Source organism: Lutra lutra, chromosome 13, assembly GCF_902655055.1.
Source record: "Lutra lutra chromosome 13, mLutLut1.2, whole genome shotgun sequence".
Classification (NCBI taxonomy): domain Eukaryota; kingdom Metazoa; phylum Chordata; class Mammalia; order Carnivora; family Mustelidae; genus Lutra; species Lutra lutra.
In genome coordinates this window covers 42,247,021-42,273,436 of record NC_062290.1, presented here as the reverse complement: position 1 = coordinate 42,273,436, position 26,416 = coordinate 42,247,021, and the positions used below count along the sequence as shown (strand labels likewise).

At 41.3% G+C, this 26,416-nt stretch overlaps 1 protein-coding gene and 1 pseudogene across 7 annotated transcripts in view; one reads left to right on the top strand and one right to left on the bottom strand.

Moving 5' to 3' along the window:
- CCDC171 (coiled-coil domain containing 171) overlaps positions 1-22,667 on the bottom strand; it is a 303,028-nt gene extending 280,361 nt beyond the window's left edge. For 3 of the 7 annotated variants that reach the window (XR_007122375.1, XM_047700700.1, XM_047700702.1), the window contains exons 1-3: positions 22,159-22,454; positions 12,037-12,196; positions 1,780-1,915 (exon numbers count right to left, since the gene is read on the bottom strand). Coding sequence is in view for 6 of the 7 variants with exons in the window: in XM_047700700.1 (XP_047556656.1) it covers positions 1,780-1,915; positions 12,037-12,080 (180 nt within the window). In the remaining variant the exon portion in view is untranslated. Of the gene's footprint in view, positions 1-1,779; positions 1,916-12,036; positions 12,197-22,158; positions 22,456-22,512 lie in introns of those variants that run through there. The other 4 variants (XM_047700703.1, XM_047700704.1, XM_047700705.1 and 1 more) reach the window with 2 other exon arrangements.
- On the top strand, positions 5,565-5,661 carry LOC125084167 (uncharacterized; annotated as a pseudogene).
- Positions 22,668-26,416: the final 3,749 nt, after the last annotated feature.

Genomic DNA, 26,416 nt, shown 5'->3' with positions numbered 1-26,416 from the left:
CAGGGTCCTGGGATCGAGTCCCGCATCGGGCTCTCTGCTCAGCGGGGAGCCTGCTTCCCTCTCTCTCTCTCTCTCTGCCTCTCTGCCTACTTGTGATCTCTCTGTCAAATAAATAAATAAAATCTTTAAAAAAAAATAAATAAAGCACCTGTAATAGCACCACATTATAGCACAGCGAAGGAATCATTTGTTGCACCTAGGGGGCATTTAAAAGTTTTCCTGACAGGACAGCATTAGAATTCAACAAAAAAAGTTAGGAAACAACACCGTTTATACTTAAATGTCAATAAATTATGGCCACTATTATAGAACACAGGCACTTTATAAATTTTATTTCCCTTAATTATCACAACAACCCTTTGGGACGAGCATTTCACAGTGGGAAAACAATGAGGTACAGGATAAACAACTAGCCCAAGGTCACATTATCTTGTAATTATGGAAGAGCCAATAATGAGTCCAGATTTGTGTAACTTGATATTCTTCCCACCACACCAGGCTGCCTAAGCTGAACTTTTTTTTTTTAATATTTTATTTATTTATTTGTCAGAGAGAGAGAGAGGGAGAGAGAGAGCAAGCACAGGCAGAGTGGCAGGCAGAGGCAGAGGGAGAAGCAGGCTCCCTGCCGAGCAAGGAGCCCGATGTGGGACTCGATCCCAGGACGCTGGGATCATGACCCGAGCCAAAGGCAGCTGCCCAACCAACTGAGCCACGCAGGTGTCCCTGCCTAAGCTGAACTTAAAGAGTGAGATTTAAAAAGAGGAAAAAGAGAAAACAGAGAAAAAACACAACTGACAGAAGTGATATGAACATATAATTCATGGGGGCGCCTGGGTGGCTCAGTGGGTTAGGCCTCTGCCTTTGGCTCAGGTCATGGTCTCAGGGTCCTGGGATCGAGCCCCCCATCAGGCTCTCTGCTCAGCGGGGAGTCTGCTTCCCCCTCTCTCTCTGTTTGCCTCTCTGCTTACTTGTGATCTCTGTCTGTCAAATAAATAAATAAAATCTTTAAAAAAAACATATAATTCATAAATTATCTCAGAGAAAAAGAGAACTACTACCCCTGGAATATATACACATACCAGGAAATATATATATTTATACATATACATACATAGTAATAAAAGATATAATGATAAAATAAAACTAAAGAAACTAGGATAATTTTATGAATTCCACTATGACTAAAAATTCCGTACTCAGGGGCGCCTGGGTGGCTCAGCAGGTTAAGCGGCTAACTCTTGATTTCAGTTCAGGTCATAATCACAGGGTCCTGGGATCAAGCCCCTCATCAGGCTCCCTGAGGGAGTCTGCTTGGCAAGTCTCTCTACCCCTCCCCCTCTGCCCCTTCCCCTACTCACCCACATGCACACTCTCCTCTCTTTCTCTCTCTAAAATAAATAAATAAATCTTTTAAAAAATCCCATACTGAGATCTACTTAAGATTGTTCCATGATTGAGCCATAAAGAACCTAAATTAAAATTTCAAAAATGTCTAATTCATAAATCCTTTAGTCACTAAAGGCATTCATCAGTTACTTTTTTGTCAAGTTTAACCCATTAATTAAATTTAAGACAACATACAAATATAGTAATTCATTAAACTTCTACTTAACACTCCCATACAGTTCCTTTATATTTAAAAAAAAACCTATTTTCTTTATTATAATTTCTTTTTTAAGCTCAAGAATGTCATGGTAATGTTAAACATGGAGCCTGTAATATAAAATGAATCTAAAATAACCAAATTTTACTTTCAACATTGACAGAAAAAAATTTTACCTCTGCATTATGCTTAGTTGTTATTTCTAATTTTTCCTTCTTAGCCCTGTGGAGCTTCTTTCTGAGTTCAGCAGTGATGTCCAAGTCTGTTTCATTTTTAAACATTTGTTTTATATCAGATGAGGCATTCTTCAACCTATAAAATGAGATAATAAGATTTAATTCTCACTAAGTCTATTTCTGGTATTTCTAATAAGTTATTTTTCAAAATCACAAGCAACATGATATGGTCTTGGGCCTAAAGAAATGTACAATCTAGTAAAAGATGTTGACTGCAAAAGCTAGACAGTGTGTGGCTAGAAACAAACTACCATTTCAAGATGCTACTTAAGGTAATGATTCTATCACAAGCTGTGCAGTTGTGTTTCATTTTTAAGATTTTATTTACTTATTTGAAAGAGAGACAGAGGTAGTGAGAGAGAGAGCGCAAGCAGGAAGGAGAGGGGATGAGGGCTTCCGGCTGAGCAGGGAGCCTGACTCAGGTCCTGATCCCAGGAGTCTGGGAACATGACCTGAGCCTAAGGCAGATGCTTAATTGACTGAGCCACCCAGATACCCCACAGACTGCATACTTTTGGAAAATATTGAGATCTTTTTATGTTTTTAAGTACTATATTTTATTTATTGCAAGTGTAATAAATATATATTACAAAAAGAAAAAGCATGAGTGACAGAACATAGATTTAGGCTTAAACAGAGAGACTAGGGGTGCCTCAGTGGCATAGTAGGTTGAACTTCCGACTCTTGGTTTTGGCTCAGGTGTGATCTTGGCATCATGAGATGGAGCCCAGGCTCCATGCTGCATGCAGAGTCTGCTTGGGATTCTCTTGCCCTCTGCCCTCTACCCTACTCTCCCTCTCTCTCTGAAACAAATAAACAAATCTTTAAAAAGGAAAAAAAAAAAGGCAGATTAAAGCCCTCTCTCCCAAAAATTAAAAATTTAATGAAAGTATCAGCAAAGAGAATTTAGAGATAAAAATCCACAAAGAGAAAGAGCACAAAGATGAGTAACAGCTATAAAATATCAGAAGTTGGAATCAGGTGGACAAGTGGTAATTGATTTATATAAGAGAACTGAATTTAAAGCCAAAGATGGGGAAAGCAACCTGATTTACACCCATATTATTTTATTTTACTTTCAGTGTGCCAAAATTCATTGTTTATGTACCACACCCAGTGCTCCATGCAATAAATGCCCTCCATAATACCCACCACCTGGTTTACACCCAAAAGCTCAATTAATTGACAACAGCTTTGAAAACGGGGTAAAAGTAGAGCAAAAACAAGATAATTGGTTGAAAGTCTGCCAAAGAAATGAGATCCTGGGATCCTTTACCCTACACACCACACAACTGGGTACCAATCTCTCTTACTCTGGCAAGCACAAAGTAACAGTTTATTCCCGGGAGAGGATAAAACAGAAGGTCTGTGGATTAGAGACATCAGATAGAAATGGTATAAGACCCCACATCAAAAATAGGAGACTTGAGGGGCGCCTGGGTGGCTCAGTGGGTTAAGCTGCTGCCTTCGGCTCAGGTCATGATCCCAGGTCCTGGGTTCGAGCCCCACATCGGGCTTTCTGCTCAGCAGGGAGCCTGCTTCCTCCTCTCTCTCTGCCTGCCTCTCTGCCTACTTGTGATTTCTCTCTGTCAAATAAATAAATAAAATCTTTAAAAAAAAAAAATAGGAGACTTGAGTCAAAAATTATGCTGGTCTTCTACAACATCTTGTATGCCAGAATAATGGCAGCCAAGCAGAGAATAGAAGGTGAAAACCAGCAAAGTGAAAAAGACCTAAAGATGCTAACGCTGGGGGTTCTTTTTTTTTTTTAAGATTTTATTTATTTACTCGACAGAGAGAGATAGAGATCACAAGCAGGCAGAGAGGCAGGCAGAGAGAGAGGAGGAAGCAGGCTCCGCGCTGAGTAGAGCGCCCGATGCAGGGCTGGATCCCAGGATCCCGAGATCATGACCCGAGCTAAAGGCAGAGGCTTAACCTACTGAGCCACCCAGGCACCCCAACGCTAGGGGTTCTTCAACAAACACCTTAACCACATCACCCTATAGAGAATGCCATAAACACAAACCTTACACACTGGGCTTCCAATCAGCTTGTTAGGCCCCTAGTTTTATTTATTTTTTTTTTAAAGATTTTATTTATTTATTTGACAGAGAGAAATCACAAGTAGGCAGAGAGGCAGGCAGAGAGAGAGAGGAGGAAGCAGGCTTCCCGCTGAGCAGAAAGCCCGATGTGGGGCTCGAACCCAGGACCTGGGATCATGACCTGAGCCGAAGGCAGCGGCTTAACCCACTGAGCCACCCAGGCGCCCCAGGCCCCTAGTTTTAAATAAGAGAGCAGCGAGCTGAGGATCACCAGAATTTAGGAAGCAAGAGTTTAGAAAGACAGAGACCAAATCAGGGGACAGAGAGGAAGAAGCCTCAAAGATTATGCAGGGAAAAGGGAACATAAAAAAGAGGGGGGGAAAAACCTCCAGAAAAATAAGAACGAACATCCATAAAACAAAAACTGAATGTGATTGAAAAAAAATGAAATATTCCCAGAACAGAAAACAGAACTCTTGGAAATCAAAATACAAAGTAAGGAATGAAAAGCTAAATAAGTAAATGTTAAAAAGAAAAAAATCTCCTGGATGCTGAAAAAATACCAAGGGAAAATAATTTCCATTTAGAATTTTATGCCCAACAAGTTACAAGGGAATGAGGAAGACTATTTCAGATCTGCAAGGCTCCAAAACGATTACCTCCCATGAATTTTCTCAAGAGGACCTAAACTGAGAAGGAGAAAGACATGGGATCCCAAATATAAGGGATTCAAGACAGAAAAAACAGCAATGGAATTTCTAGGAGAGTGAAGAAAGGAACAGCAGATGACAAGTGTGACCCTGAGACGAAAGCACAACACCTAATGGGCAATGTGTCCCAGCTGGACTACTGGACTGGCCAAAGCCTCCAGGAGTGACTTCTTGAAGAAGACGCACACAGAAGACAACAGAAGGCTTCAGGGGGCTGGGTGAAAGCGGTGAAGGGGATTAAGAATACACTTATCTTGATGAGCCCCAGGTAACGTATAGAATTGCTGAATCACTGTATTGTACATCTGAAACTAATATAACACTGTGTGTTAATTGTGTTAGAATTACAATTAAAGATAAACCCAGAGGGGGGCCTGGGTGGCTCAGTGGGTTAAAGCCTCTGCCTTCGGCTCAGGTCACAATCCCAGGGTCCTGGAATCGAGCCCCACATCAGGCTCTCTGCTCAGCAGGGAGCCTGCTTCCCTTCCTCTCTCTCTGTCTGCCTCTCTGCCTACTTGTGATCTCTGTCAAATAAATAAATAAAATCTTTTTAAAAAATAAAATAAAATAAAGATAAACCCAGAATACTTCAACTGTCTGAACATACTGAAAGATTTATGCCACTTGACTGGAGTACGAAGCTGAATTCATGATAAATTCATAGAAATTAAGCAAACTAAACAATCAATGAAACAATGATCAAATCCAAGGAAAACAATGTACGAAAAAGACAAAAAAAAATTTCTAAATGGAGAAAATCAACTGGAAAGTTTTTTAAATTATAATAATGTAAACATGAAAAACTAAATATAGAGAGGACAGGAAAAGGAGGGAAACATGAATGAAAACTAAATCATGATCTTTTGTAGTGTGGGCAGTCAGTAGAATAACAGCTAAACCTGAAAAATCAAATAGCAATATAAAAAAATTTTTGAGAGCTTTAGATCTTAAAAATCATTTCAGAATGGTGACAGTGCTGGCTTTGGCAGCACATATACTAAAATTGGAACGATACAGAGATGAGTTTGGCCCCTGCACAGAGTATAGTGACAGATGGCAGCCACACTTTTCGTGAGCACAGCGTAACACAGACTTGTTGAATCACTATCTTGTACTGAAATTGATGTATCATTGTGTGTCAACCATACCTCCGTACAAAAAACACAAAATTTTAAATAAATTAAATCAAATTAAAAATATTTTAAAATAAAAATCACCTCAGAGTTGAAAATGATTGTTTCTAGAGATCAAGAGGGTAATTTGTCACAAGCAAATGAGCACTGCTCTTTTTCCTAATGTCAGTGAGTAAGCCTTTCAGAACATGAGATTCTTTAAATAACATACCTATGTAACTTTAATTTTTTAAGATAATTTTTTAAGATAAGACTAAAATAAAACAACACAAGAGAATCAATGAAACCAAAAGTTGGCTCTTTAAAAAGATCGACAAGCACTCAGATCCGCTGAGCACCTGGGTGGCTCACTGGATTAACCATCTGTCTTCCGCTCAGGTCATGATCCCAGAATCCTGGAATCAAGCATCTGAGCATAGGCTCCTTGATCAGCAGAGAGCCTGCTTCTCCCTCTCCCACTCCCCCTGCTTGTGCTCTCTCTTTCTCTCTCTCTCTCTCTGTCTTGCAAATAAATAAAATCTTTACAAATAAATAAACAAATATGAAAAGATCAACAAACTTGCTAAACTTTGGCTAGATTGACAAAAAGAGAGAAAAGATTCAAATTATAAAAATAAAGAATGAGAGAGGAAATGACACTACCGACCTAAAAGGATTATAATAAACACTATGAACAACTTTATGCTGACAAGTTAGACAATGTAGATCAAATGGACAAATTCCTAGAAAAACTGACGTTATCAAAATTAACCCCAAAAGAAACAAAATCTGAATAGATCTATAAGAGCTAAAGATATTGGATTAATAATTTTACAAATCTAAACACAAAGAAAACTCAAATCCATATGGCTTCCCTAGTAAATTCTACCAAACATTTAAAGAAGAAATAATATCAATCCTCACTTTAGAAGAGGTGGAGACACTCCCCAGCTCATTCTATTAACCCAGATTACATAAGATCAAAGTGAGTCAGCACAAGAAAGGAAAACTACAGTCCAGTATCCCTCATGAACAGAAATGCAAAAAATCCTCAACAAAACATTAGCAAACTAAATCCAACAACATCTTAAAAGGATTACACAACATGACCTAGTGGGATTTGTCCCAAAAACAGAAAATTGACTTAATGTCTGAAAATCAATTGATGTAATATATCATTTTACTAAAATAAAAAATAAAAATTACATAATCATCTCAATAGATATAGAAAAAGCACTTGATAAAATTCAACATTGATTCGTGATTTTTTTAAAAATGCAACAAACTAGGAATTCAAGGAAATTTACTTAATCTGGTAAAAAGCTTCTATGAAAAACTTACAAGTGGCATACTTATTGGTGAAAGACTGAAAGCTTCTCCTAAGACTGGGAACAAAACAAACCTGTCCACTTCTATTTGAGACTATACTGGAGGAGGGAGGGAGGAAGGAAGGAAGGAAGCAAGGGAGGGAGGAAGGAGGAAAGAAAGGAAAGACGGACAGACAAGTGGGCATATATATATTAGAAGGAAAGAAACAGAACTATCCTTTTTTTTTTTTTAAAGTAAGCTCTATGCCCAAAGTAGAGCTTAAACTCACGACCCCATGTTCTACCAACTGAGCCAGCCACGCTACTCAAAAGTAAAACTGTCCTTAATTGCAAAGGACATGATCCTGTAAAAACATCCTAAGAAATTCATTAAGAAACAAAAACACTGGAACTAAAACAATAATTTTAGCAAGGTCACAGAATGTAAAATCAATATATAAAAATCAATTACATTTCTACATATTAACAATGAATAATTCAAAAATGAAGTTTAGAAAAATAATTCCATTCACAATAGCATCAGAAAAATAGATTTAGAGGGAGCCTGGGTGGCTCAGTAGGTTAAGCCTCTGCCTTTAGCTCAGGTCATGATCTCAGGGTCCTGGGATAGAGCCCCGCATCAGGCTCTCTGCTCAGAGGGGAGCCTGCTTCCCCCTCCCCCTCTGCCTGCCTCTCTGCCTACTTGTGATCTCTGTCTGTCAAATAAATAAATAAAATATTTTAAAAAATAAAAAATAAATAAAAATTTAAAAAAAAAAAAAGCAAAAAAGGAGACATGTAGCTCATTGGTAGCTCATTGTATCATACTTGAGACTCTAGAAATAAACTTATATACATTTGGCCCATTAATTTTCAACAGAGGTGTCAAGACAATTCAGGGGGAAAAAACAGTCTTATCAATAAATGGTGCTGATAACAACTGGATAAAAACATTAATTTACACCCTCACCTCACACCATACATAAAAAGTAACTTAAGGGGCACCTAGGTGGCTCAGTGAGTTAAATGTTGGACTCTTGATTTCAGCCCAGGTCATGATCTCAGTTTCATGCTTAGGTTCTCCCACTTTGTCACTTTCCTCTCCGCCCCCCCATGCTCACTTAGAGATGCACTCCTTCACTGAAATAAATAATTTTTTAAAGAGTTTATTTATTTATTTATTTATTTATTTATTTATTTATTTGAGAGAGAAAGAGAACGCACGCGCGCACGGGCACACACATGCAGGGGGCATGGGCAATGTCAGAGAACAAGCAGACTACCTGCTGAGCAGGGAGCCAGATGAAGAAGAGCTCAATCCCAGAACTCTGGGATCACAACCTGAGCCAAAGGCAGACACTTAACCAACTGAGCCATCCAGGCTCCCCTAAAATAAATAAATCTTTAAAACAAGAAGATTCTCTCTCCCTCTCCATCTGTCCCTCCCCCCAACCCCCTACATGCATGCTTGCTCTCTAAAAAAAAAAAAAAAAATAGTAAGTTCAAATGGAGCATAGACCTAAATGTAAAAACTGAAATTATAAAACTTCTAGAAGAAAACATAGGAGAAATATCTTCATGACCTAAAGTTAGGCAAAGATTTCATAGATACAAAACCAAAAGCACAATCCATAAAGGAAAAGAATTGGAAAGGCACCTGGCTGGCTCAGTCGGTACAACATGTGACTCTTGATCTCAGAGACATGAGTTCAAGCCCCATATTGGGCAGGGAGCCTACTTAAAAGAAAAAAAGAAAAAATAAAAAAAATTGACTTTATAAAGATTTAAAACATTTGCACTTCTAAAGACATTATTAAGAAAATGAAGTCAAGGGGTGCCTGGGTGGCTCAGTGGGTTAAAGCCTCTGCCTTCAGCTCAGGTCATGATCCCAGGGTCCTGGGATTGAGCCCCGCATCGGGCTCTCTGCTCAGCAGGAGCTTGCTTTCCTCTCTCTCTCTGCTGCCTCTCTGCCTACTTGTGATCTCTCTCTGTCAAATAAATAAATAAAATCTTAAAAAAAAAAAAAAGAAAATGAAGTCAAGCCAACAAATGGGAGATAATATGTGTAATTATATATCTGATAAAAGACAAAAGACTTGTATCCAAAATATATTTTTAAAAAATGCTTAAAGCTCAACAGCAAAAAGACAACTAATTTAAAAACGAGCAAAACTAGCAAAAGATCTGAATAGGCTTTTCACCAATGAAGATATACAAATGGCAAAAAAATCACATACAGGATCTCATTACTCATTAGGAAAATACAAATTAAAGGAATCTACCCAAGAGAAATGAAACCATTCCCACACAAAGGCTCGCACACAGATGCTCAGAGCAGCATTATTTATAACAGCCAAAAAGTGGAAACCACCTAAAAGGCCCTGAGCTGATGAGTGGGTAACCAGAATGTGCTACAGCCATACAACAGAATACTACCCAGCAATAAAAAAGAAACAGTACTGATACCTGTTAACAACATGATAAGCCTGCAGAACATGCCTAGTGAAAGAAGCCAGACACAAAAGACCACATACGGTATGATTCCATGTGTATGAGTTGTTCAGAAAAGGCAAATCTACAGAAAGTAAATTAGTGGTAAATAGCAAAGTTTAACTTCATTTAGCCAGATTCTAAAATTCTAAAGAGCAATGTAGTCATTAAAAATCAGGACAGACGGGGCGCCTGGGTGGCTCAGTGGGTTAAGCCGCTGCCTTCGGCTCAGATCATGATCCCAGGTCCTGGGTTCAAGCCCCACGTTGGGCTCTCTGCTCAGCAGGGAGCCTGCTTCCTCCTCTCTCTCTGCCTGCCTCTCTGCCTACTTGTGATTTCTCTCTGTCAAATAAATAAATAAAATCTAAGAAAAAAAAAAAATCAGGACAGACATGATCCTGGGATCGAGTCCTGCATCAGGTTCCTTGCTCAGCAGGGAGCTTGCTTCTCCCTCTGCTTGCCGCTCCCCCCTGCTTGCCGCTCCCCCCTGCTTGTGTGTGCTCTCGCTCCCCCTGACAAATAAATATATAAAATCTTAAAAAAAAATGAGAGATACTTGTATGGCAAGATGTTCCCTCCAAAAGTGAAAACATTTTTACTGAAGTCAAAAGTTTATATTTTATTCACGTATTTCATACCTTGCTCCAGAAAAGATTGAAGGTAGCTTCTAAAGATAGGTGGAAAATGTTTCTGTGGCAAATCCTATTTATAGGTGAAGTACATGTTAGTCATGGTCCTTGCCCCACCCACACATCCTTGCTGAAAAGGCAGTCTAGATCAGTTCTTCTCAAACTAAGTAGGAGCAAGGACTCTTCCCCCCAACAAATGGTGCTTTTGTAAAATATATTTAAAATGACTAGGGGCGCCTGGGTGGCTCAGTGGGTTGGGCCGCTGCCTTCGGCTCGGGTCATGATCTCAGGGTCCTGGGATCGAGTCCCACATCGGGCTCTCTGCTCAGCAGGGAGCCTGCTTCCCTCTCTCTCTCTGCCTGCCTCTCTGTCTGCTTGTGATCTCTGTCTGTCAGATAAATAAATAAAATCTTTAAAAAAAAAAATAAATAAATAAATAAATAATAAAATAAAATAAAATGACTAAAATAACTATCTTTAAAATGACTAAACAAGAAATTTTTTTTATTAACATACAATTTATTATTTGTTTCAGGGTTTCTGTGATTCATCAGTCTTACACAATTCACAGCACTCATCACATCACAGCACATACCCAATGCCCACCCCGCAGCCACCTCATCCCTTCCACCCCGCCCCCTCTGGCAACCCTCAGTTTGTTTCCTGAGATAAAGAGTCCCTTATGGTTTGTCTCCCTCTCTGGTTTCATCTTGTTTCATTTTTCTCTCCCTTCCCCTATGATCCTCTGTCTTGTTTCCCAAATTCCTCATAGTGAGATCATATGATAATTGTCTTTCTCTGATTGACTTATTTCACTTAGCATAATCCCCTCTAGTTCCATCCACCCCATTGCAAATGGCAAGATTTCAGCTTTTTTGATGGCTGCATGGTATTCCATTGTGTGTATACACCACATCTTCTTTATCCGTTCATCTGTGGATGGACATCTGGGCTCTTTCCATAGTCTGGCTATTGTGGACACTGCTGTTATAAACATTGGGGTGCAAGTGCCCCTTTGGATCACTACATTAGTATCTTTGGGGTAAATACCCAGTAGTGCAATTACTGGGTCGTAGAGTAGCTCTATTTTCAACTTTTTGAGGAAATTCCATGCTGTTTTCCACAGTGAACAAGAAATTGTTTTGAAAAGAAATTTTAAAAAGAGATAAAATGCAACCCCAAGTGTTTTATTACTAGATTTAACAAACAGAAAATTACTCTGCTACATGATTATAAAAGTTTCTAAACACTTTCAGTTTCTTTTTTAGTTCTTTGTAAACCAAAACACTTTGGACTGCACTCTCTGAATTGGCTCAGTTTTATATTCTAGACTCAGAGTTTTCTATTTTTCACATCAGAGGTAAATCAACCCAAAGCAGGCACCTCACCCAAAGGCAGATATCAAGGGTACAAAAAAGAGGAACAGCAGCAATTCTTGGAACATAAACTCCAAGTTCAAGAGCAGTGGAACGGGAGCTAAAACCCAAAGAAGGCCTCGAGAGTAGCCATGAACTACCACTGGGGCGCGAAGTTAGAACAACTGGAGTTACAGAGATCAGGGCAGGCCAGAGTAATGACCACACAGAACTGGGAATAAGCAAAACAATGAGAAGGAGAAAAGACTGGAAAAGGAGAGAAGAATAAGCGGATCTCTAAGGGCAGGAGAAAGTATATACACTGACTTTCAGGGATGAGTTAACAAAGGAGCACAGACCACAGCATACACTCCCTACATCCAGTTCCTGTTGCTGTGATGCATCCTGCCTGCTCCTCCAGGCACCTGAAGCTTTGGCCTCCCTTAGCACACCCCGAGAATCCTTACAATCAGCACCCCCAACCACTGACTTCTCCTGGCTACCCGCAACCCAAAAGCACTCCCCAACTACAGGAAAGGACGGGCGGCTTACCTTTGGGCGTCACCGGGGGCATTACTTGAAGCGTTTAAACTCATGGTAAGTCTCTTCCAACTCTCTGAAAACAGCCCACTGTTTCTGAGTCGTGTACTTCGTTATTGAGGATTATACCTGTCCCAGATGTCTGTGGCTTACAGGTTAGATGGGCTGAAGTCTGTTAAAATAGTAAACAATGTAACAGTGAGTTGTATGAGTTATAATAAGAGTCCTGAGACTATGAGTGATTTTTGTCTTTTCATTCATCTTACTTGTATTTTTTTTTTCAATTTTATTTATTTATTTGAGAGAGAGCGTAAGCAAGGAGGAGAGGGAGAAGCAGACACACCACTGAGCAGGGAGCCCGACACCAGGCTGATCCCAAGACCTGAGGGGAAGGCAGACACTAAACCAACTGAGACACCCAGACCCACCTTACTTGTATTTTTAAAATTATTTCATAACAAACATGAAAACATTTAAAAATTATTATGTTTATTTTTCTTTTTTTTTTAAGATTTTATTTATTTGACACAGAGAGAGAGAGCACAAGCAGAGAGAGCAGCAAGCAGAGGGAGAGGGAGAAGCAGATGCCCACTGAGCAAGGAGCCTGATATAGGGTGTGATCCCAGGCCCTGGAATCACTACTGGGCCAAAGTCAGCTGCTTAGCTGAGACACCCAGGCACCCCTGATTTCTTTTTAAAAAAAAGATTAAGGGGCACCTGGGTGGCTCAGTGGGTTAAAGCCTCTGCCTTCGGCTCAGGTCATGATCTCAGGGTCCTGGGATCAAGCCCCACATCGGGCTCTCTGCTCAGCAGGGAGCCTACTTCCCTTCCTCTCTCTGCCTGCCTCTCTGCCTACTTGTGATCTCTGCCTGTCAAATAAATAAATAAAATCTTTAAAATAAATAAATAAAAATAAAATTAAAAAAAGATTAGAAGTAAAAATGACAAAATGTTAAAAAGATATTCCTTATTATACAAAAAAATTCTATTAGATTATTTTAATTTCTCAAATGAAGAGAAAAATTTTTCTTTTTTTCAAGATTTTATTTATTTATTTATTTATTCAACAGAAAGAGAGCACAAGGTGGGAGATGGGCAGAGGCAGAGGGAGAGGCAGACTCGCCACTTAGCAGAGAGCCCCACATGAGCACCAATCCCAGGACCCCAAGATCATGACCCGAGCCTGAAGGCAGATGCTTAGCCAACTGAGCCACCCATGCCCCAAGAAAAAATGATCTTAATAAAATAGTGACAAATTAATCTTGAACTAGAAAAGGAATGCAGAGCCTATTTCTAGAGAATAGAATGCAGTTTGAAAGAAAATGAAATCCAGGGACATTTTTAAGTCCCTAAAGCCATTTTCATAAATGATATATTTTTAACGCAATGCTACAATCAATGAGACCAAAGTACTTCCCACAAATGATCTCATGGTAATTTTCAAAGTCCTTATGTTAAATATCAAGGAGGAATAAGGAAATAAGGAATATGGAAAGAGGAGAATAGTTGTCACTTACACTGGTCTGTCTAGAACTTTCTTCTATGGGAGGTACTCCAAATTATACAAAGCTAACCATTTAAAGTAAGTTGCTTTTATACGCACACACACATACACACATATATATATATGGTATTAAGGAATCTCTGAGTGAATATTTTAAACAGAGATAACAAGGATTAAGTTCAGACAGACACAAATATCAAGATCTCACAAGCATCTCTTGGTATTCCTAGCAGAACTCCAATAGCCTAAGAAAGACCATAAGCTTTGGATTCAGAGGGATCTGAGTTAGGATGCCTTTAAGTATCTTCCAAGTATGTGGTCGTGAGCAAGTCATTTATACTCTCTGCACTGGTTTCCTCAACCATAAAAAGGGGATAATTACATCAATCTCATATATTTGACATTTAAGTAATATATACAGCATTATACAATGCTCAGTCATTGTAAGTTTCTAACATGAATACAAAACCTATGGGAAAATATTATAGTCCCTGATAAAGGAAGGGAGTAAGTAATAGTTAAGGTGATTTGGTCTAGGTGAAAGATGTATCAAAAGAATTATTTAGTAGAATTATCAGTGTACAGGGATATCTAGAAGACAAAAAAAAAAAAAGCTAACTCTCTCTCCCTGCTCCTAATAAACCCTCAAAGATGTCACTGAAAGAAAAGCCAACCAAGATGGAGACAAAACCAAGGTGCTACGAACTGAGTAATGATTTCTACAGACACCCACCAACAGATCTTTAAAACAGTGAGTTAGCTGATACTAGAAAACTTTGCCCCAGAACAAAGAAGATGGAGTTTTTACCAAGATAGAGGGAAAAATGCTATTTCTCTAGGGACCTGAAAGACTGTTTGGAAACAGTGGTAGACAAACATACCACTGTCGATTTATTGAGCACCTAATACAGTGAACCCTGATCCTTACAACACTGCAATGTAAAAACTGTCCTACCTGAGGTTTATTGTCCTCACTGCAATTAAGGAAGCTCATCTGATTCAAAGAGGCTAAATGACTTGCTTATGGCCAGTCTGCTACTAAATGGAGGATACTAAAGACTCAATCAAGCTCCTCTGATACTGAGTCCCAGAGTCTTTTCACTTTACCACCATACTCCCAAAGATCAGACTCCAGAAAAACTGTCTTCAGAATGGAAGTTAAAGAATTAAAACTTAGAATGGAGTCCCGGGCTCAAAAGCATGTTTGTAAAATATTTCTACTTTTATGCAAAAGATTAAACACACACGGGTATGCATATGTGTCACAATAGGCACAAACAGAATCTCTCACCCATAAGAAAAGAATTTACAGAGATAGGACTTTAATAATGTCTGTTGTGTTTTGTTTTGGCTTTATTTGGGGCAGAAAACTGTGGGAAGAGGTAGTTAACCAAATTTTAATAAAGTTGTTTCAATAAAGCTAAACTGAAGAGAATCTTTTTTTTAGCCCATCATTTTGGTAACTAACATCTTCAAATGGGAGTAGTCTTCTAGAGAGAAAAGTGTCTTCTATGGCTCAGGAGCAAGTTTCATCAATTTCCAGATCATTGACACAGATAATGTGGTAGACAGATGGTCCCCACAATCTTGGCTCCCACTGGTATTTTTCTCTCGTATAATAGCCTCCCCTTTGCTGTGGGCAGAACCTGTGACTTGCTTCTGACCAAGAGAATATGGCAAAGGGATGGTGATATGTCACTCCCATGATTACATTATGTTATGTAAGACTCTGTCTTAAAAGACCAAAATGACAATCTCTCATGGGGCATGAAGAAGCAAAATGCCATGCTGGGAACCACCTACAGAGAGGGCTACAAAACTGAAATAGCAGGCAGCCTCCACCCCGCAGCCAGCAAAAAGCTAGATGCCTCAGTCATACAGATGCCAACAGGACACAAATTCTGCCAACAATCGAAATAGGCTGCGAAGTGGATTCTTTCCAGTCAAACCTCCAGATGAGAACACAGCCCAGCCAGCACCCTGGACTGCAGCCCAGTGAAACTCTGAACAGAGGATCCACCTAAGCTGTGCCCAGACTCCTGACCTGGGTGCTGTTTCAAGCCATTAAGTTTGTGGTAATTTGTCCTACACCAATAGAAAACTAATACGGGGTGGGGGAGGGGGGGCATCTGGCTGACTCAGGCTGAAGAGGATGCGATTCTCCATCTCAGGGTCATGAGTCTGAGCCCCACATTGGGTATAGCGATTACTAAAAAATAAATAAACTTCAAAAAAAATTAATATGGATAAGAAATTTGAAAACACTCTTGTGGGGTTAAGAAGAAAAAGAAGTTGAGGGACAAGAAAGGTACAAAAATGAGTTCTCACATCAGCCCTGCCTGCATGTGTCTTTCATAAAGTCATTATTCTACAATTTATTAATTTAAATGAGGGACATTGTTAAAAACTAAGGTAATTAGAGAAACTAGAAAATCTAATTTACATTTCTGTTTACAACAAAAAGCTACAAAATACAAATGAATAAGGGCAAACCACCAACAGCCACAAAACCTATATGGGAGCCACAGAAGTATATAAGGAGGAGAAAGCAGAGTATGGAAATAACAAGGCTACATCTGAAAGAACACCAAAAAGAGCCAGCAGATATTCAGTGGGGAGCACTGCAAGCCAATCTGGGAACAGCAGTTGAATCTGAGAGAAGTCTGCCCGTTCCACAAGTCAGCATGCCATACAGGCATACGGTAAGAAAGTCTTGAAAGGGTTGGTACAGTCCGATCTATGAACTCTCAGATCTGACCTGCCAAGGTTGCTTTCCTGGACAGAGGACCCCACTAAAGAGAAACTGCAAATAATGGAATCAAAACCGAGCAGGATAAGGGAAATAAAGTCAAAGCAATGGCCCAAACCAAACTATAGGAGGAAACAGAGTCAGGAAATCTCAGAAACAAGCCACCGCAGTTTTTAACACTAACAAAACACCACAAGACACAGTTCCATGAAGTCAGAGATGCTTTCCTGAAGCTTGCCCCAATCTCAAAGTTCAAGTAAACTAATCTTCCATAAAAATAAGCAACAGGGCACCTGGATGGTTCACTGGGTTAAGCCTCTGCCTTCGGCTCAGGTCATGATCTAAGGGTCCTGGGATCAAGGCCCACATCAGGCTCTCTGCTCAGTGGGGAGCCTGTCTGCCCCCTCTCTCTGCCTGCCTCTCTGCCTACTTGTGATCTCTCTCTGTCAGATAAATAAATAAAATCTTAAAAAAAATAAGCAACAGAAAAGTATGTGGTCAAATCCCATATGAAGTGAACACAGGTAAAAAGGGAGCAGAATTGAATGCTACAAATGAAAGCATGACAGAAAGACATGACCACAAAACAGATGAAACCTGTAACATACTATTTCAAGATAAGCTAAAAGACCCTAACAATATGGTACAAGACAGGAAAGAATTAGAATTAGAAAACTCCAAAAGAAGGTGACGACCATCAGAGTTAGAAAGAAAAAAATTTCAGTGATAAAGACTAAGAGGGGACACAAAGTAAATACACATGACAGAAAATGCCTGAAAGGACACAGGAAATAAAAAGAGGAAAGTTTTCTGAGTGAAAAGAAATGAAGTTCTCCTTCATTTTGAATCAAAAGGATTCAAAAGAAAGTGACAAAATACTGAATCCAGGCAAAGAATAACCATCGTGCAGGTAGCAGGAGTCCCCGAGTAAGAAGACAAAAGCAAGGAAACAGAATACTAAAAACTGTAATCCAGGAAAACTTTCCTGAAGTAACAAAAAGATTTTAATGTACATTTTTCTCTAGGATTTCATTTATTTACTTATTTGACACAGAGAGAGAGACAGTAAGGGAGAGAACACAAGCAGGGGGAGTGGGAGAGGGAGAAGCAGGCTTCCTGCCAAGCAGGGAGCCCAATGCAGGGACCCTGGGAATCATGACCTGAGCCAAAGGCAGACGCTTAACGACTGAGCCACCCAGGTGCCCCTTAATGTACATTTTGAAAAGCAAACTGTATACCAGAGAATACTGACCACCAGACACATTCTAAGGTAATTACTGGATTTCAACAAAAACTTGTGCACAAATGTCTGACATTGGTCATTATAGCCAAAGAGTAAAAAAATACCCAAATCTCCATTAACTGACCCATGGGTCAATAAAATATGAAATATTATTCAACCATTAAAAGGAATGAAGTAATGATACATGACACATGGGTAAACCTTGAAAACATATGCTACGTGAAAGAAGCCAAACACAAAAGACCACAGATTGTAGGACTCCATGTATATGAAATGTATAGAATGATGAAACACATAGAAATAAAAAGTAGACTTTTTATTGTCGGTTGTCGGAGGGTAGGGAGAGGAGGAATTGGATCTAACTGCTAAAAGGTATGACGTTTCTTTTTGGGAGGAATGGAAATGTTCTGGAAATGGATAGCAGTGATTGCCGTGGAACACGGTGAATATACTAAAAACCAATGAATTGTATGCTTTAATACTATGAATTTTGATAGATGAGTTACATCTCAATTTTCAAATTCATTATCCAAAAAGAAATCCTATCTAAAAAGTCTCCTTTAGCAAAATCTTATTTTCTTCCTCTCTGTCTCTGATATCAGCTCTTGATGACATTAGGGTTCAAGGGCCTACCTCTGCATGTATTAGGAAGACAACATCAATGAAGAGCCGAAGTCAGATCTGTGGCTGAATTTAAACCTTGAGTAGAGTTCTAACCAACTGAACGTGGCAGAGATGATGTAGTAAAACTCCCTTTTCATACACCAGAGTGAAAAGGTAATGAATGATGAGGAAAGTAGCTAGGTACAGTAATAGAAATGTCAGTGATATAGGGAGCTAGGTCAAAGAATTATAGGTTCCTCACATAATGTGTTCCAATCCTTACTTGAAACTTCCCTACAAAACTCCACAAGATAAATACTTTAGCTAATCTGTATGAGTAATTACAAATTCCTTATGATACGCAATCAACATCAGCCTTTCTCCAATGTGTAGCTAACTCTGTAAATAACGCTTTCCATTTGAAAACATTCAATACATTATCTATAAAAAAAATTATCCAATACCTCAAAGCCACTCCTACTCTCATCATGCCAACCATGACAAACATCCCTTCTCCAAACAGTATGCTAAGAACTTTCTATATCTCTACACTGGCACTCTACACCAACCTCAAGGGGAAGATACTTTTTAATGTTCCCACTTTATACCTAAGGAACTGAGGCTTAAAGATATTCATTCAGGGGCGCCTGGGTGGCTCAGTGGGTTAAGCCTCTGCCTTCCGCTCAGGTCATGATCCCAGGGTCCTGGGATCAAGCCCCACATCAGGCTCTCTGCTCAGCGGGGATCCTGCTTCCTCCTCTCTCTCTGCCTGCCTCTCCACCTAATTGTGATGTCTGTCAAATAAATAAAATTAAAAAAAAAAAAAAAGACATTCATTCAATCTCCTGTCTCAGCTCTAGCCAGTGACAGAATCTGGATTCAAGCCCAAATTAGCAGACTGCACAGTTCTGCTGTGTCTTGCTATTTGCCATCAAGACATGGTTCACCCCCAGCCAGAGGGCACATGAGACCTTGCTTATCAGAAAAGCATTTCTCCCTACCACAGATTTTTCAAACACAGCTCATTCTTACCCACACCCCACCCCACCCCCCAACTAACTACAAGGCAGAGTCCTGTTAATGAAAGATAACTCAGACCTCAAGTGGATTCTCAATACAAATGGCACTTCCACAGGCTCAGGCCCAATCTAGGCCATTCTGTAGCAGTGATGGATAAAGGCAAAGTTTAGATCAGCTTTTTTGTTACTCTATTAATAGATGAATCTTCTCTTGATAATGGAGTTGGACTTCTCTCACCATTCCTACTAAAATAGATGAGGGGATGTTATATATATCATTCTTCAATAAGAAGTTTTTTAAACATAGGTAATAGAGCCAAATATAGGTGATCGAGGCCAAGGGATCCATGATCTAAACATCCTAAGAGTTAAGCACCAGCCAGAAAGACCATTCTACTTTAGGTTGCAGAGCCACTGCTGGTACAAAGTTTCCTCCCTCACAGCTGAGTCCTTCATTGGGTCATACAGAATGTATTCATCTCTCAGTGTGTCTGTACAGATCAGGGGAAAAGGGAAGGGTGCGGGAGGGGTTGGGGATCTCATCTCTCAGTGTGTCAGAGGATAAAAACATAGAAACCACTATTATTGAGCACTAACTATGTGCCAGATACTAGGCTAACTGTAACTGATCTCACTGAATCCTCCCAATAGCCCTATAAGATGATTACACATATTTCATGGACAAGAACACTGATGCTTAGAGAGGATGAGTAACGATAATAAAGCTACAATACTACTAACTATAATAAATAAAGCCATTCAGTGGGAGAGATGCCTGGGTGGCTCAGTTGCTTGAGCAACTGACTCTTGGTTTCAGCTCAGGTCATGATCACAGGGTTTTGAGATTAAGCCCCAACGGGGGACTCAGCACTCAACCCCAGTCTGCTTGAGATTTTCTCCCCTCCCCCTCTGCTCCCCACCCCACCTCTAAAATAAATAAATAAAATTCTTTAAAAAAAGATATTCAGGGGCACCTGGGTGGCTCAGTCATTAAGTGTGGCTCAGTCATTAAGTGTTTGCCTTCAGCTTGAGTCATGACCCCAGGGTCCTGGGATGGAGCCCCACATCGGGCTCCCTGATCAGTGGAAAGCCTGTTTCTCCCTCTTCCACTCCCCCTGCTTATATTTCCTCTCTCACCGCCTCTGTCAAATAAATAAATAAAATCTTTTAAAAAGGGGGGGTCGTGCCTGGGTGGCTGAGTGGGTTAAAGTCTCTGCCTTCAGCTCGGGTCATGATTCCAGGGTCCTGGAATCGAGCCCCGCATCGGGCTCTGAGCTCAGCAGGGAGCCTGCTTCGTCCTCTCTCTCTCTGCTTGCCTCTCTGCCTCCTTGTGATCTCTGTCAAATAAATAAATAAAATCTTAAAAAAAAAAGATATTCAGTGGGAGGGTTAGAATTCAAACCCACATCTGGCTGACTTCCTAAATCCATTCTCTTTCATAACACAGTGCTAAACTTCAATAATAACCACATCTGTGATGGGGGACTCTTTATCTGCAGACTTACATATTTCACCTTTAAAGAGGATGTCTGGTTCTTTCATCAAAACAAGACCATGACAGGGCAGGGCGCCTGGATGGCTCCATCAGTTAAGTGTCTGCTTTCAGCTGGGGTCATGATCCCTAGGTCCTGGGATCCAGCCCCACATGGGGCTCCTTGCTATCCGGGGGGGTCTGCTTCTCTCTCTTTCTCTCTCTCCCTCTGCCCCTCCCTACTGCTCATTCTCATTCTCAAATAAAGAAATAAAAGCTTTTTAAAAAGGCTATGACAAGGGGGCTGAGACAATCAAAGAATTTCGGAATTAAAGAGGACTTTAAAGACCAAGTTCATCCTCCTTATCTGACAGATAAGGAATCTAATGTCTAGTGAGTTTAGGTGATTTGCTTAAGGTCACCCAGCAATTAAAACTTTAAGCTCCATGGGGCACCTGGGTGGCTCAGTGGGTTAAAGCCTCTGCCTTCAGCTCAGGTCAGGATCTCAGGGTCCTGGGATTGAGCCCCGCATCTGGCTCTCTGCTGAGTGGGGAGCTTGATTCCCTTCCTTTCTCTCTGCCTGCCTCTCTGCCTAATTGCGATCTGTCAAATAAACAAATCTTAAAAAAAAAAAAAAAAAAAAAAACCGTCAAGCGCCAAACTAAAATTAGTCCCCTCTTTCCTCTTAGCAGGTTGCACTATATTTATTTCATCTTCATTTTAAGGGAAACCACTGTTCGTTTCTACTCTACCATTGTGTGTTGTTACTAGGCGCTAACTGTTCAATAAAACAGGTGACAAAATGGTAGGGTCTTCTCTCCAAAATCATGCGAAGTATACAAAACACTCATGTGTTCTGTATTTGAAAGCGTTGGACACCAACCGAAATTGCTGCTCAAGTAAGCTAGGCAGAATCATTAGAGATCTCCTTAAAACGAAAAAATATGCATTTGCCTAGGATAAATATCATGACGGAGTAAAGAACAGTCAAAAGGAGGCTCTACTTCTGCAGAATTTACAGCCTTGGAAAAACAGCTGGATTTTCTGTCTCCTAGGAGTCCTGGTGGATGAGCAGTAGAAACTACAGATAGCAACTCATTCTTTCATTTATCAAACATTGATAGAGTGTCTAGTGTGTGGCTGGCTTAATTTTTTTTTTTTTTTAAAGGATGAAAAAGACGTGGTCCTTGTCCTCGAGGAGTTTACTGATTCTTGGAGGGGAAAAGCCGGCAGTCCGGAGTTGTAAACCTTAGAAATTCCAAGTCCAGGCCCTCTGGGTCCCGTCCTCTGGTTCCCGTCCTCTGGTCCCTACTCAGTGCTGCTGCAGCGGTCTCCGGTTAGGACGCTCCAAGATCTTCCCCCAGGTGGGCGGAGAGGCCCAGCCCAACGAGGTGAAGGCGTGTCCCCACAAAGGACCCCAACAGCGCCAGGATAACCACGAAGTAACTCGGGGTTCCCCATAACTCTCACTGCTACCACCCATACCTTCCTCAACACCTCCCCGCCCAAATCGTTCGCCTCGAAGCCCCCATATCCCGTGGTTACCTCAGGGGGCTCCCGTGGTCCAGACCGCACACCCCAGACCCCAGGGGCAGCTCCAAATCTCAATGGTAGAAAGACGCCTAGGCAGATCGCCGGGGTCAGAGGAAAAACTGTCGGAACCCGACGGACTCTAGGACCCGGGGAGGGGGAACGAATAGCAAAGGGAGACAGAAGGGGAAAAACACTGGGGAGACGGTGTTTACAACGGCCACTTCCGGAGGCTCGGCCTCGCTCGCAGACCTTCACAGACTTTCACAGGCCTCCCGGCCCCGCCCCAGTCGGCCCGCCCCAGTCGGCCCCGCCCCAGTCGGCCCCTTTCCTCCCGCCTCTCGCCGCCTGCAGCTCCGGGATACGCACTCGGAGAATCCGGCGCTCCGATTGGAAGAGGAGGGCCCGCGAAGTTGCGCGGCCGTGCGGGAAGGCGAGCAGGCGCATGCGCCGTTGCTGCGGAGCGGCGCGCTCCTGACCACGCGCGATCCCGCGGCGCACGCGTCCCTGCCGCACGAGAACGCCCCGGCCCACTCTCCAATGTTCTGTTCCCAGCGTGAGGTCTCCAGGTCACGGGCTCAGAATCCCCAGAGGCGCCAGACAATGCAGATTTCTTAACCCTAACCCCTTCTCCACGCCTACTGAGTAAGACTCTTGAGAGGCTGGATCCCCGATTGTGCGTTTAAACTGCCGATGTAGCCCCCGCGGGGTCTGTGGATCGGTGGCAGGGCCGGGAGTAAATTTTGCTGGCTCGGCTTCTGCGCAAGCGGCTGGCTTCCCGCTGTGCAGCCCGCTCTCGCCTGCAAGACGCCTCTTGTCCCCTCCTCCCATACCCATTGTATCCCAGCTTGGGGTTGTGAACAGTGGAGAAAACGCGGGTCAGCGCGCTGACACTGTTGCAGCGCCTTTCATTATAAATATTACATAACGAGGTACCTTGAAAAAAAAAAAAAAATCCTTGGAGCCTTAGCATGGACTCCCATCTCTTTCCTATCCTCCTCCAAGCCCCCGAGCGCACGCGCGCGTACACACGCGCAAACACGCCTTCTTCCAGTTGATAATTTATACTTTGGTTTCTTCCGGTAGCTGCTTCACAATCTGCTGCCGCCCCAGGGAGATTGGAAAATCAAACGCTCTTTTGTTCCCCGGCATTTGAAAACCTGTTCGCCAAAGAACAACGCAAATTGGCGGGATTTTGATTGAGGATTTTTATCTTCACCACCTCCACCTCCTCCCCTCAAAAAGGTGTTTGATGCAAAACGAACCTTTTATGCTAAAATTGTCCCATGTTGATTGTAATCAATCTGAAACCAGGTGTAGGGGCCTTCTTTTCTCTGTCTCCCTGGGGAGAGCCAACGGTCATAAATGCAAATATAAACTGAGATTAAAACCTCCTTGATTCCTGTAACACGGAAACTTGAATTGGTCTGAGTTGTCATGGGTTAAAAAAAAAGTTCGTCCCGCTTCCTAATAATTTTGCCAGAAAGAGGATAATTACTGCAAAGGCAAGAGTTTACGGAAAGGAAAAAAGAGCCCATTCTAACATTTAGAAATCCAGTGGAAAATTACAACAGACTGATGAGTTAGGGGTTTTTTTTTTCCTCTTTTTTTTTTCTTTTTGCTTTACAAGTTTTAAATATATAATTTATTATGTTTTAAAAAATCACAAAACAATGTGTATGGCAAGAATAAATGACAAATGTACTATACTGCACACTTTTTTAATGAAGACTAGGTGCCATGTGAAGGTTTGAGTCTTCACCTAGTTGTTCACTCAATATTTATTGAATACAGGCTACATACCCAGTCTGGAGCTAGGTGGTAGAAATACAGGATATTTAATATAGGTACAATGGGAATCAGAAGAGGCAAATGTTAATAACAACCGTGAGCACCCCCCAAAGGCTTTAATGAAGAACTATGAACTTACTCTGGGAAGATGGTTATAGATTCACCAAGCTGAGAAAGAACTGGAAGACATGAAATCTATGTGCACCAGAACAGGAAACATAATGAGGCACTGGGGAAACTGGAAGCTCAGTGTGTAGTCTCGGGAGTGGGAGAACTGTGGAGAGTAAGATAGCAGGCTGGAAAAGTAGACAGACCCCAGATCACAGGGACCCTCTCGGGTCATAGAGGAGACCCCCTTATGCATGGTTTCTCTTTCCGTGACTTCCATTACCTGCAGTCAACCAGGGTTAGAAAGCAGATCGTCCTCCCTCTAACATATTCATAAGATCAATAGTAGCCTAACTCTGTGTCATAATGCCAATGTCATTCACCTCACTTCATGTAATCATGTCCACGTTTTATCGTCTAAAGTGTACGGTACAATAAATATATTTTGAGAGAGAAGCCACATTCACATAACTTTTATTACAATATATTGTTACAATTTTCTTTTTTTTAAACATTTCTCTCTTTTTTTAAGATTTTATTTATTTATTGACAGACAGAGATCACAGGAGGCAGAGAGAGAGGAAGGAAGCAGACTCCCTGCTGAGCAGAGAGCCCGATGTGGGTCTTGATCCCAGGACCCTGGAATCATGACCTGAGCCAAAGGCAGAGGCTTTAACCCACTGAGCCACCCAGGCGCCCCAGTTTTCTGTTTTTCTTTTCTTTTTTTTTTTTTAAGGTTTTATTTATTTATTTGACAGAGAGAGATCACAAGTAGACGGAGAGGCAGGCAGAGAGAGAGAGGGAAGCAGGCTCCCCGCTGAGCAGAGAGCCCGACGCGGGACTCGATCCCAGGACCCCGAGATCATGACCCGAGCCGAAGGCAGCGGCTCAACCCACTGAGCCACCCAGGCGCCCAGTTTTCTGTTTTTCTAATAGTTACAAGGCTCCTTCCCTGCTATTTCTGTTTGCCTAACATGCTACTGCTACTTACAAAAAGTTATACATAAAGACGTTCTCAAAGTCATGTCCCTTTTAGCCTTAAAAGACACAATACTCACCTGATTCTTTTTACTTTCAAGATATTCGGGGCGCCTGGGTGGCTCAATGGGTTAAGCCTCTGCCTTCAGCTCAGGTCATACTCTCAGGGTCCCGGGGTCATGGTCTAAGGGTCCTGGGGTCATGGTGTCAGGGTTCTGGGATAGAGTCCCACATCTCTGAGAGTCCGCTTCCCCCCACCACCAACCCCACCTGCCTCTCTGCCTACTTGTGATCTCTCTCTCTCTCTCTGTCAAATAAATAAATAAATAATCTTAAAAAAAAAAAAAAAAAAAGATATTCAATTCATCCCCAGCACGCCACCAGAACAGCTTCCAAAGTCAATAATGATCTCACTGCTAAATCCCACTCCCCTTGAATTCACGGACACTTTGATCCTCCTCAGATTTCTCTGCAGCATAGGTAAGACTCCTGGTTTCAAAAAAAAAAAAAAAAAAAGACTCCTGGTTTCTCCAACTCACTGACTTTTTTATTGCTTGCTGCTCAGGAAACTGTTATCCCCTTCTCGCCCCTCAACGTGATATTTTCTCAATTTCTGCCCTCAACTTTCACGTTTCCACATAAACTTTCTTGGTGATGTCACCCATCCCTGGGTCCACATGACTTCATAATATCATAATTCTGCTGTGGTTGTGAATTTTTAAGTCTCATTTGAACAGTATCACTTGAATGTGTGGTAACATTGAATTCGACATATCTAAACATTCTCTTTCTTAACTTCTTAGTGGAGCCCCCCCCAAATTGTTTCTCTACGAATTTATAAAACTCATCTCAGACATCAGATGGGGGGGGGACCCTCAGAGAATCTTTCTTCTCTCTCAAGATCTCAACGCCTACATCTAAGAATCACTAAGTCCTCCTTACTTTTTACAACTCTCCTGTCTTGTTTCTACGCCTACTACTACACCTTTTGATGATCTGTTTCTTTACCACTTTGTATGCAGACACTTGTGACCAGAACCAGCTCTGTGTCCTGATGCAAGTCACTCCCCTCCCCTTTCTGCGCAAATTCTCAACATTTTTATAAGTTGACAACTAAACATCTAGGGCATTGTTAAACTGGCAAATAGGAGCAGAAGAGATCAAAAAATGGAAAAAAAAAAATCAAAAGCAGGCCTAAGGGCACATGTGTACCTTTCTGACACTAGGGGAGTGTTATGAGCTGATTTTATGCATGTGAGCCTTAGGGTTTTTTAATCGCCAGATGAGCCACCTCCTTTTGACCCTTTAGTAACCTCCCTCAGAAGGTTCAAACACCAGCTGCTTGATTATTATGCTGCTTTGGTATCAATTCTTAGAACTGCAAGGCCTTGCCATA